The sequence below is a fragment of the Schistocerca nitens genome, chromosome 8 (assembly GCF_023898315.1).
Source record: "Schistocerca nitens isolate TAMUIC-IGC-003100 chromosome 8, iqSchNite1.1, whole genome shotgun sequence".
Taxonomy (NCBI): domain Eukaryota; kingdom Metazoa; phylum Arthropoda; class Insecta; order Orthoptera; family Acrididae; genus Schistocerca; species Schistocerca nitens.
In genome coordinates, this window is record NC_064621.1 from 493,305,606 (window position 1) to 493,319,123 (window position 13,518).

The following is a 13,518-nucleotide window of genomic DNA, read 5'->3' on the forward strand; positions in this document are numbered from 1 at the left end:
TCACAGACAGTAGCGCCTGCGATGGTGTTCTCAACGACGAACCTCGGTGCACGAATGGCAAAACGTCATTTTTTCGGATGAATCCAGGTTCTGTTTACAGCATCATGATGGTCGCATCCGTGTTTGGCGAGATCATGATGAACGCACATTGGAAGCGTGTATTCGTCATCGCCATACTGGCGTATCACCCGGCCTGATGGTATGGGGTGACATTGATTACACGTCTCGGTCACCTCTAGTTCGCATTGACGGCACTTTGAACAGTGGACGTTACATTTCAGATTTGTTACGACCCATGGCTCTAGCCTGTATTCGATCCCTGCGAAACCCTATATTTCAGCACGATAATGCACGACCGCTTGTTGCAGGTCCTGTACGGGCCTTTCTGGATACAGAAAATGTTCGACTGCTGCCCTGGCCAGCACATTCTCCTGATCTCTCACCAACTGAAAACGTTTGGTCCATGGTGCTCGAGTAACTGGCTCGCCACAATGCGACAGTCACTAGTCTTGATGAACTGTGGTATCGTGTTGAAGCCGCATGGGTAGCTGTACCTCTGCACGCCATCCAAGCTCTGTTTGACTCAATGCCCAGGCGTATCAAGGCCGTCATTACGGCCAGAGGTGGTTGTTCTGGGTACTGATTTCTCAGGATCTATGCACGCAAATTGCGTGAAAATGTAATCACATGTCAGTTATAGTACAATATATTTGTCCAATGAATACCCGTTTATCATCTGCATTTCTTCTTGGTGTAGCAATTTTAATGGCCAGTAGTGTAAGGACGAAGAGCTTGTCACATAAAGTGAAGTGTTGTAGCTACATGTTGTAGAACTCACGCCCACGCGATTCTTCTAACAGAATTACTCACTAGTGTACAAGGCTGCAAGTGGCAGCTAGTGTGAACGGAGGAAGGCGGACTCACTCTGGACCAGGAGGTAGGACTGCGCGGCGCGCGGCGGGTGCGTCGACACCTGGCACTCGTAGAGGCCCTGGTCGCGGATGGCGGCGCGCTGCACCAGCAGGCGCCAGTTGTTGGGGTACTGGAAGTCGACCACGTAGCGCTGGTCGGCGCTGTACGTCGCGTGGCCCACCGTCAGCAGCTGCATATCTTCAGAGCCCTCCTGCCGGAACACCCACGACACCTGCAAACCACCGCCTCCGGCAATTAGCCACCCCTTCACCGCCGTCACAACGGCGGAGGATAAAACTCGACAAGAGAAAAGTTTGTACGAACCTCCCAATTAAATAATCACAGGCACACAATAGAAACTGTGTCAGCGAAAATTATTAAACCACAATCAGTGTTTGAAGGCCATATTGTACAGCATATTAAGATGGTACAAACGCAGTGGGGAAGAGATCGGAAGAAATGCACACCAGGATACGAACATTTTTCTGCATAACAAGCTTTTTTTTCATATCAAGAGACCGAAAAGAATGTCCCTCATATAAAGAAAAGGAAATTTCTGATTATCTTATCATTCTCAATAAATAATAATGCTGCTAAAGCGATGGACGATATTTGACAAAGTGTGAGATCACATACAATTTGTGACATTATTCTTTAGCTCCCTTCGTGTGGTACTGTAAACAAAGCAAGGTAGCAGGTAGAAATCACACAAAACGGGTTGGCCAATACCTGTGTACCCAGGGCGGTAGCTGATGATGGCTGTGGTGGGGGCTACATAGTGATGGACCAAACATGCCTCATAAAGAAGAACATTTCCTGCACATATGTTGAGTGAAGATTGGAGTCCTGTGTTGTCCATTAAACGTTCATGTGAACATTTGTTCGGAGGCAGGAGGCGGCAATCCCTTCAGAACAATGAGGTGGAATCACCCAGCGCTGACGACGACAATGCGTGTCTACGCCCGTGCCATGTTACTGTGCGCAAGCCCTACTCTAGTAAACTACCAGATTTTCATACATAATTCACTTATAACCTTATGGCGCAAAATGGGCTATTAAACTATGACAGTACTGTAATGCTACTAAGAAAAAGATTTAATGACTGTTGTGGATCGAAACTGAAGGAAACAAATAGGATGAATGTTGTTCTAGCAGGATGAGATCACTATTGATATAGACAGGAATGGTTCACACTCAACGTAAGCATATTATCGAGGTGTTATAACATTCTGCGACTCATTCTAACGTTACAAAGGGCTTACATTTTCTTAAACAGAATTTCGAAATCCCTTGCTGCTATATTTTCTAGACTGTTGCCCATGAAATGAAAGTTCATAAATTAGACGTGGAAAGTAAGTGTGGTTTGTTAACTTTTTTAACAATATGGTAAATTGATGAGATGAAATACGAACAAAATTGTATATTTTCGGATATGACAAGAAGCACAGACGGATGTGCGATCTTGATTTGAACTGGTAATTGGAACGTAGTCATGTAGTAAGAATGATCCATGGCCACAAGGAGAGGAATTTCTGAAACTATTTACGAAGGTCCGTGATTGCGTGTCGAATTAAGTGTTACGATAAACGAGAACAAAAGATCTGAAGTACATTAAGAACCTAAGATTAATAACTGTGTCATCTCTCGATTCTATTTGATCATAATGTAGGTGGTTCCAAGCTGGAAGAGCAAGGGAAAGTATGAATTTCGATACGTAGGTAGCGCAGTTATCTGTCTCTTCTTTTGACTAATATTTTTAGCTGGATGCGAATCTCCGTAATAGGTAATGGATGTCCTGCCATTATTCGAAAGTTTAACGTAATTTTGTCTGAAAAACGATACAGCAGATCTCAACTGCTATTCGCTTCCAGTCATTGTGGGAAAATAAATTAACTTTACGGTTCTCTAAAAAAATGGTTCAAATGGCTCTGAGCACTATGGGACTCAACTGCTGTGGTTATAAGTCCCCTAGAACTTAGAACTACTTAAACCTAACTAACCTAAGGGCAGCACACAACACCCAGCCATCACGAGGCAGAGAAAATCCCTGACCCCGCCGGGAATCGAACCCGGGAACCCGGGCGTGGGAAGCGAGAACGCTACCGCACGACCACGAGATGCGGGCTTACGGTTATCTCACTAAAGGTTAATGTTACCGGTAATTTCTGAAAAGTGTTCCTTTAAAAAGTGTAATGCTTATTTCATATGTAGAAATAGACGACGGAAGAAATGGAACTTTGTTCTAACCACAATAATGAAAGACGGTTGTGGGGATGCTCATGAAATCTCAGATCAATTATGAAGGCACGATTTTGAACTATATAAGAAATATTCCACAGCAGTCTTGTAAAATTACTCGTAAATGAGCAAACCTTCTTATCAACAGGTAGCCTTTTGTGAAAAGAAAGAGAAATAAAATAAACAGCAGTAAATCCCTCAACTGTACTGTAAAGGGAGATATAAATGTAAAAGCAGGAAAGGTTATAGATAATGGTACCTCATAGGGAATTTTGTATACTATACCAGAAATGACACGTATGATACGTCAGTAGATTTTGTAGAGGTTAAAATATCTGCACCAAACACATATTTCAAAAACAAATAAACAGCGAATAGAAAAGAATCTTAGCGAGAACCGAATGTAAATAAAAATGAAAATTAACGAATTTTTATTAAGTAATGAGGAGCGGGTTTAGGCTACAGTAGTCCCAAGCGTATTTCGATTACAAAGAAATCTAGTATGACATGGAATAATACCGAGAAAGGAACCGCAGTGGTCAGTACACGTGACTCGAGTTCTGGAGAACGACGATTCAAATGTCCATCCGGCCAAGCAGATTTCCCCAAATCGCCTCAGGTAACTTCTGGGATTGTTCCTTTGAAGGGGCCGATTTCCTTCCCCAGGTTTCCGTAATCATAGCTTGCTCTCCGTCTCTGATGACCTCGGTGTGCACGGAATGTTAAATACTAATCCTCAACCATAAACTGCTAGTGTAAAGTAGATATATAGTAAGAAAGAAATAGGCAGAAAGCCATAAACATTAACCATGTATATTTATTTAGATATAGGCAAGTATATCACATAATGTTAAGCAACAGTTTCGGCATTTTCCGAAAATAACGACTATACATAAATGGCATACAATGACAAAAGTAAGCAATTTTTTAAAATGGTTCTTTGGAAAACCGCTAAAATGTTGTATATCTAGGAAAATAACTGGTTTTTGAAGCTATAATGTAATTTCATTGATGAAAAATCTAATCATCTCACGTGCATGATGTTTTGGCAGTGTTCTCTGTATTGTATCCTTTGAAATTTAAATACCTTGATATGTGTAATCTGGCGACGTTATTATTCTCGGAAAGAATGGTCCCCCTGGAACATTAGCAACTGAATGGTCAACAGCGCTGTGCTTTGAAACGTTCTGGATCGGCCGGTACTGTCTGACAGCGGTCCTCAGCTAAGTAAAATCGGGCTGATGAAGGAAAAACATTAGGCTACTAAAAGCTACACTTTTATACTTCGTACTGCTTATGCCTCTGTTTCTCCCTGATACCCATACCTGCTGGAAACCTTTAGCACTGAAAAATGGTATCCTGTACATATTCTCATTCGTCAGAATTCGTGTTACGCGTTAAACTAGCATTATTTCATTTCAAGGTTTTCCAGAACTGCTTCTCAGAAGAGTGACATCCCTAAAGCTAGTATGTTAGATTGGTTCTAGCCACTCTTTGACGGTTTTTCCTACTGATGCCCTCATACCTATACCCGCCAGGAACTTTTATCGTCTGTTTCTGGTTAGATTTACTACCACATAAGAGATGTTCACGATACTGATTTCGAAACAAATTACAGGAACTCTGCATTGCTGTATACCCTAACCCTCATGAATTGAAAACGGAGTTCACTCATAAAACCTTCCTATACGCGTTCACAGCCCATGTGCAATTGATGCGCAGCGAAGACGTGCGCGCCGGCCGAAGTGGCCGTGCGGTTCTAGGCGCTGCAGTCTGGAACCGCGAGACCGCTACGGTCGCAGGTTCGAATCCTGCCTCCGGCATGGATGTGTGCGATGTCCTTAGGTTAGTTAGGTTTAACTAGTTCTAAGTTCTAGGGGACTAATGACCTCAGAAGTGGAGTCCCATAGTGCTCAGAGCCATTTGAACTATTTTTGAAGACGTGCGGAGCTGCTGGTTACATGTCATGGCGGCACGTGGCAAGCGTGACCTCAGCTGCTGCGTGACACCTCCAGCTGCTAACCACACAATCATGTATATTGCGTGTGCTCACGGTTAGGGGGTCACTAATACCAGCTATCAAAAACCTCCTTTTCATACTGTAAGTCTAGTTATAAGAAACTTGGAAAACACCGCCGACCTATTCCACCAAACATTTTACATTGCGGATGCTCTAAACCATGCACTCTGGCGACTTTGTCCTGCTCCAACGTTCCTGATGGATCGCAGATAGTTAGTTCACACCATTGCCTTCGTAAACCTCCACTAGGAAAAGCTATAATATTACAGATCTTATGACTGAATTGGGAAACAATCTTGGTGCTCTAAACACAGAGATCACTGTGCCCCATGTGACAGATAATGCACCATAAACAACATATAAGATAACCAGTACTTAAAATTGTGGTGATAAACCATCCCTATTATTATACACACTGCTGATATTTGAAAGCAACCAAAGGATTGAAAAAATCGCGAACAATCTCGTAAGTTCACATTTCACATGTACAAGTTGCAGAGAGAAGCAGCCTCCCATTCTTCTCCCTCCTTCCCCTGTTCTAACCCTCGCGCAGGTTTCTATGTTGATGTAGTCCATTCTGCAGGATCTTGAGACAAATAAGCACTGAACCTCACGTATACATATGGACAAAAGCAAATAGGAGCTATCGCTGCTCTGCAAAAATAGCGTATTTTCAATTGTATGTCGAATCTGACCAGTGGAACAAAACACTTCTTCATAAACAAAAACCGAAACATGGCTACCTTGTGAACAATATCAAGATATCTGTGTGCTGAGTACATGTATATGTATATTCCCGCCTCGTATTCGTAGTGACTGAGCAAACACACGCATACACATGGCTAAGGTATCGGGAAAATAATGCGCGTTAGTATGCCATATACTATATATTTCGTCTAAGTATTCTCTTATCCAGTAAGAAACAAAAAATAATCTCTTCATATCATCTTAATATCTGTTACCTCTTGCATCGCAGGACTAGAATATTATCCCTATTTTTTGCTTTTGACGGTCAGCTACGAAATCTCTTAAGGTACTGACATAGCAGACCAGAGGAGTTGTAAATATCAGGATAATAGTGTACCGTCATACATACATTAATTTGCTGTATAGCTTTCATCATTCTATTTGAACGAGCCCCATTTTCGAATCTCACCATACATTCTCAATTTGCACTATAGCTCCTAGGTCATTGTCAGCTGCTATTCCAACACATAATGGTGAAGAGTAACATCGATAAGTCAGCTCGACATTGCATAGTCGTTGTATACCAATTCTATGGGCCCACATCTGTTTGTTATAAGTGGTTGATCTGTGAAGCGAAAGCTTCATATGGATGCTGATAGGATCGTGCAGGCTGGCATACTCCATTCGACTATGTGAGGGAAAAATAAATCACTGGGAAAGACGACATATGGTTTTGGTAGCGTTCTCAACCTCTTATCCCGCTGGATGTTAGGAAATAACACACGTTTTCCAAGCACATTTTCATTTACTATAGTGCGCTGTTACAAGCTATGGAGGGATGTGTCTAATGTTCAGAGAAGACAATCCTTTCACCATGTCTCGACATTTGCGCAAAAATATCGATGTATGTTTCAGAGCACTTTGAGAGATGTAACCGGCCGGAGTGGACGAGCGGTTCTAGGCACTACAGTCTGGAGCCGCGTGACCGCTATGGTCGCAGGTTCGAATCCTGCCTCGGGCATGGATGTGTGTGATGTCCTTAGGTTAGTTAGGTTTAAGTAGTTCTAAGTTCTATAGGACTGATGACCTCAGCAGTCCCATGGTGTTCAGAGCCATTTGAACCATTTTTTGAGGGATGTAAGAATTAAGGAGGGGTGTTTCATGGCATTTGGTAGCTCCATTCCAGCATTGTTAAAAATTAACCCCCTTGTACATGTGGTTGTGATCTCCGAGCTGCACTAGAAGAGACAGCCATCATAATAAAATCAACTATATACGAAACTGATAAAGTCGCACATAGCATAGTATATTTAGAAATCCTCTGGGCTGCTGTTTGAATACGTTAAAAGGCTTCGTAGGTGAATGAAATGAGTTTAATATTCTAATCGTGTCATACAGGACGTGACAGATATTAAGCTGACAATAACAGATTCTCTTTCTGTTTTTTACTGGATGAGAGAATACTTAGAGGAAACATACAGTCTATTACATATTGTTGTACATGATTTTCACTATACTTCAGCGATGTGAAAACATGTGTTTGCTCAGTCACTACGAATGCGAGGCAGGGATACACATTTTGGAAGGCATGGTCAGCAGAGAAGTGTTTTACTATTGATCACAAGGTACCCATGCTTCGGTTTGCGAAGAACATTTCTTCTCAGCGCTCGGGAACGTATTTGAAGCCAGAACGCTCAAAACTTCGTGGGATATTCTATATAGGAGTTTTGTTTAGGAAGAACTGTCTGGTTCCACTGGCCAAACACCAGACACGCAGGTAGAAATACATTATTTTTGCAGAGCAGTGGCAGCTTCTGTTTGCTTTCGTCCGTGTTCAAATGGTTCAAATGGTTCTGAGCATAATGAGATTTAACATCTGAGGTCATCAGTTCCCTAGAACTTAGAACTACTTAAACCTAACTAAGCTAAGGACATCACACACAACCATCCCCGAGGCAGGATGCGAACCCGCGACCGTAGCGGTCACGCGGTTCCAGACTAAGCGCCTAGAACCGCTCGGGCACAGCGGCCAACTCGTCCATGTCTACATGTGAGGTTAGGTACATATTTGTGTCAGTAGACAAACCAGCGCGAGTGTTACGGGAGGGGATGGATGCAGGAAGATAGGAGACTGCTTCTCACAGCACCCTCTAACTGTCAAATGACGAACTGACTTAGTAGGTCCTCTGATGCCTAGGTGAATAATCGCAGATGCCTCCAGTGTTCTGGCTGGATCTTTCTTTCATTACAGTGACTTTTCGTAATTTTTTTTCGTTGTTTTGGTCGCTTTAAAGTATTAGCAGTGTGTATAATGTTCTGAATGGTTTCTCATTGCAAATCTAAAGTGGCGGTTGTCTTAAACGATATTCATGGTATATTTTCTGTTACTTGGTGCATCGGGATCTGTGTGTTTAAACACCAAGGTCGTATGGCCAGTTCAGCTAAAAGATATTTAATATTGTAGCTTTTCCTAGTGGATGAGTTTTCCTAAGGTTGTATTGTGAACTAACTCCGTGCGATCCCTCTGGGACAGCGGAACAGGAAGAAGTCGCCATAGAGCATCCTTTGGAGAACGCGGGCAGTAGAGTGTTTGATGGACTAGATGGACGATGTTTCTCGATAGAGAATTGCGGTAGGAGGACGAGGTTTTTGATTGTTGGCATTGGGGACAACGTCACTGGGAGCTCGACACCGCACATGCCTGGTTTGTTAGCCAGCTGCAGACGTCGCTCTCACTGCTCCTGAGGCCACTCACACCGGCTACCTCCGTGAACTGGGCCCCGCGCGTGTTCGCTGTGCATTCTTCGTGCACGATCTGTAAATGCGTTTAGGAAGTAATTTTGAGTGAACTCCATCGTCAAATTCATGTGGACTAGGCTATAAAGAAATTCAGCGTTTCCATCAATTTTTTTTTTTTTTAAAGCGGTGGTGTGAACATCTCTCATGTGATACTAAATGCAACAAACGACCGACCATAAAAGTTTCTGATGGGTATAGGTATGAAGGTACCAGCTGTGAGAAGCGTCAAAGAGTGGCTTTAAGGGATGTCACGGTTCATAGAAATTATTCTAGAATAGCCTCAACACGGAATAACATTCATTTAAGGCAGGGCTTCACAACATACGTGCTCGCGGAGCAAGCTGTGAGCAGCAAGGAGCGAGCACAGAGCAGCGCGAGCACGCTACCCCCACTACCAGACCAGAGCGAAGAGTGGGGAGAGTCACGTGGGGCACACAACAGCTGCCGCCAGTCAATGTAAATCCGCGGCCACCTGCAGGGATATCACTCACAAATTATTACTGCGACAAATGAGACAAATAAAGGAGAATGTACACGTGCCACATAATTTTACTAGCTTAGTGTATACCTCTGCATTCGTATTAATTTGTGAACTTTTACACAATAAAAGGTGTCACTGAAGTGTGGGATTCTCGGTTATCTTGTACTTTTTGCCCTTTACAATTGCGTCTGCGTACTGAGTAATTGTTATTGTGCATTGTAGGCGCAGCGTGCAGTTTAAATTTCGATCAGGCAATGCGTTTCTCAGGCGCGTCTTGTTACATTTCATTGCAGAGAACAGTTGTTCACAAACATACGTGAAACCGAACATTGATATTATTGTAGCCGCAAGGTTGTGCAAACGAGGAAATCTATGCTGAGGGAAGTGTCTGTAGAATTCCAAATTTTTTTCTTATTCTGAAATTTGTCTCTGTATTCTCTGTCACACTTCAGGTCAATAATTTCTAGTTCCAGCTCAGGACTAATCTCTTCAATATTCGCTGAATATGGAGAGGAAACCGATCAAAATCACTGTCTAGTGCTGTCGGATCTTGAAAGCGTTGATCAAATTCTTCCTTAAGGGCAACTAAACTATTTTAATAACGTTCACAGTCTTTGTGAACATCTTGCATGGATGATAATTTAGGAAAATGAGCTAGATTTCCTGTTTCCAGCTGACTCACCCAAAGTGTCAATTTCATTTTAAAAGCTTGTATTCGATCTATGAAATGAGTAATTAGCAGATCTTTACCTTGTAGTAAAATGTTCAAAGCATTCGGATGGCTAGTTAAATCTTGCTAAGAACGCGAGATCACATTCAAACGTGCGCGCATTTCCCCTCCTTTCCCTCCCTCCCTACTCCACGACCTTGCACCTGCTCGCGAGCACGTGCCTGAGCAGACGCGAGTACTTGCGCTCAAAACCGGCCAGTTGTTAAGCCCTGATTTAAGGTGTAATACTAAATCTGATGAACTGGAATACGAACAGGAGACCATATAGCAGTGCTACAAGTTTCCAGTAGGTATCAGTATCAGGATCTGTATCTGCAGTGAGAGGTGTAAACGAGTAACTTTGACCAGTAGAATGTTTTCCCTGCCTGAGTCGGATGTTGCTTAGCCGACGACCGCTGTCAGACAGTGCCACCTCATGCAGAACATTGAAAACATAGCGTTGTTGACTGTTCAGTTCTTCATCCAAGTCGTACAGTCAGATATTTCTCTGTTGTTCCAGTGGGACCAGTCTTTTCCAGAACTACATATAACAGCTTGCAGGAAGCGTCCTGTTCTTGAGTCTTTTGTCTATCTGTGTTTGATTTCTTTAGACCGGAAACAGAAACTTGTTGTGCGACTGTGGTGTGGTGTGACCTGTGACATCACACTTCTTTGTAGGTGCTGTAGTGAGACAAGTCGTTACAAGTCTCTATCTTGGCGTGTGGCCGGTCTGGCAGGTCCAAAATCTCCAGCAGCCTCTTGTTCGACTGTGAGGTATATTGCCATTCTACACGTTTCCCGTCTTTATATGGTTGAAAGAACATCAACTGTGAAGTGTTATTTACACGGAGATGGGAAACACTGGTGGGAGAAACATTTTCTGGTTCTCTAGACAAGGGAAACACGTATGATTATCAGTATTGAAACCTTAATTGAGTTTGTAAAGTACAGGATGATCTGGTGTCTGTTATATCATTGAGAACGGTATGCGTTAAAAAATAGGATTGGTACTATCACTTTCCTCTATTTTCGAGTTTTCACATAAAGATTCCTGCAGAGAGGTACGTTTCTAGTTCCTCACTGGTTTGCAGCACATCCCACATAATGATCAGGTTAAAGTTTAGGCTCTCAGAAGACCCAATTTTCACTCTTAACCTTCAGAATTATACTAGCATTCTTCTATGCGACTGATATCGAGAACAGTCACGTAAATGGTATGATATTCCGGCAATACATGAGACAATATATGATATTCTGGATATTTTCATATGCTCTTTTATGTTTCATATGCTACTAGATGATTTAAGCATAAAATTGTTACAAATGTCGTCGTTAAGGCATGTAAAATCGTATATTGCAGCTCATAACGGTTTGTAGCCGGGCAATTTAATTCACGATTAGAGAAGCATTACTCTTCAACAGAGCCCAGAAAGTAAATATGCTTGTAATCCTAGGATATGCAGCTGGTCGCAGCTAGTTGCAGAAGCCACGGCGGCGAGCAGGCCTAGAAGGAAACTACACTCCTGGAAATGGAAAAAAGAACACATTGACACCGGTGTGTCAGACCCACCATACTTGCTCCGGACACTGCGAGAGGGCTGTACAAGCAATGATCACACGCACGGCACAGCGGACACACCAGGAACCGCGGTGTTGGCCGTCGAATGGCGCTAGCTGCGCAGCATTTGTGCACCGCCGCCGTCAGTGTCAGCCAGTTTACCGTGGCATACGGAGCTCCATCGCAGTCTTTAACACTGGTAGCATGCCGCGACAGCGTGGACGTGAACCGTATGTGCAGTTGACGGACTTTGAGCGAGGGCGTATAGTGAGCATGCGGGAGGCCGGGTGGACGTACCGCCGAATTGCTCAACACGTGGGGCGTGAGGTCTCCACAGTACATCGATGTTGTCGCCAGTGGTCGGCGGAAGGTGCACGTGCCCGTCGACCTGGGACCGGACCGCAGCGACGCACGGATGCACGCCAAGACCGTAGGATCCTACGCAGTGCCGTAGGGGACCGCACCGCCACTTCCCAGCAAATTAGGGACACTGTTGCTCCTGGGGTATCGGCGAGGACCATTCGCAACCGTCTCCCTGAAGCTGGGCTACGGTCCCGCACACCGTAAGGCCGTCTTCCGCTCACGCCCCAACATCGTGCAGCCCGCCTTCAGTGGTGTCGCAACAGGCGTGAATGGAGGGACGAATGGAGACGTGTCGTCTTCAGCGATGAGAGTCGCTTCTGCCTTGGTGCCAATGATGGTCGTATGCGTGTTTGGCGCCGTGCAGGTGAGCGCCACAATCAGGACTGCATACGACCGAGGTACACAGGACCAACACCCGGCATCATGGTGTGGGGAGCGATCTCCTACACTGGCCGTACACCACTGGCGATCGTCGAGGGGACACTGAATAGTGCACGGTACATCCAAACCGTCATCGAACCCATCGTTCTACCATTCCTAGACCGGCAAGGGAATGTGCTGTTCCAACAGGACAATGCACGTCCGCATGTATCCCGTGCCACCCAACGTGCTCTAGAAGGTGTAAGTCAACTACCCTGGCCAGCAATATCTCCGGATCTGTCCCCCATTGAGCATGTTTGGGACTGGATGAAGCGTCGTCTCACGCGGTCTGCACGTCCAGCACGAACGCTGGTCCAACTGAGGCGCCAGGTGGAAATGGCATGGCAAGCCGTTCCACAGGACTACATCCAGCATCTCTACGATCGTCTCCATGGGAGAATAGCAGCCTGCATTGCTGCGAAAGGTGGATATACACTGTACTAGTGCCGACATTGTGCATGCTCTGTTGCCTGTGTCTATGTGCCTGTGGTTCTGTCAGTGTGATCATGTGATGTATCTGACCCCAGGAATGTGTCAATAAAGTTTCCCCTTCCTGGGACAATGAATTCACGGTGTTCTTATTTCAATTTCCAGGAGTGTATATCGTAGCGGACGCCTTTGTGCCGGAGGAACCAGCCCAGCCTTTGTACACGGTCTGCTGAGGGCGTTCCAAATTGGTCGCATGTAAGACCAGCAAATGGAAGCAGTTGCCTCGTGACCAGCAGCCGCAGTGGATGACCGACCGACCTCATTGGGATGTCTACATTCGGTCCATGTGCTTATGATTTTGGAAGTTGTGTGGTTTCGTTGTGTATGTATAAGTTTCTGGTGGTCCACAGCTATACGCAGAATGCAGAAGTGACGATTTCCTATGTTGCAGGAAACGAATGTGTTTACTATAACATCGTAGCGATATGATGTGGTAGTCGAATCATTCGTAGTGCCATAACTTGTTCGCAGTTCGTTTTCACGCAGAAAACTTCAAGCTTTCCTCGACGGCAGCAGAGCAATGTAAATGACTAAGTTCCTTAGGCGATAGTTTCTGTATTTCATGGCCTGTAGACCACTGTTGCATGGTTTAACTGGCAGTGCAAATGACTGCTGTATGTTTTTTTCGATCTATACAAAATAGTTTTCCACCGAAACTCTCGTAATTTACCTGCCTGTAGAATGTAGCGGTGAGGGCTCCCACACCAGCAACAGCGTTTTAGCAGGTAATCTCAATAAGAACCAAGCAGTCTGCTCCATTCGCAGGGAGTTCTATGACGTCAGACAGTGATGCGACGTCCTTTGTTGGAGGCATAAGAGTCCCTACAGACTGGTTCGAACAA

General features: G+C 44.4%; 1 protein-coding gene across 1 annotated transcript in view; it reads right to left on the minus strand.

Annotated features, from left to right (window-relative positions):
* LOC126199632 (uncharacterized) overlaps positions 1 to 13,518 on the minus strand; it is a gene marked incomplete at its 5' end in the record, with an annotated part of 112,249 nt that overhangs the window by 43,549 nt on the left and 55,182 nt on the right. The window contains one exon of the mRNA XM_049936558.1: positions 925 to 1,144. Coding sequence (XP_049792515.1) covers positions 925 to 1,144 — 220 coding nt within the window. The remainder of the gene's footprint in view (positions 1 to 924; positions 1,145 to 13,518) is intronic.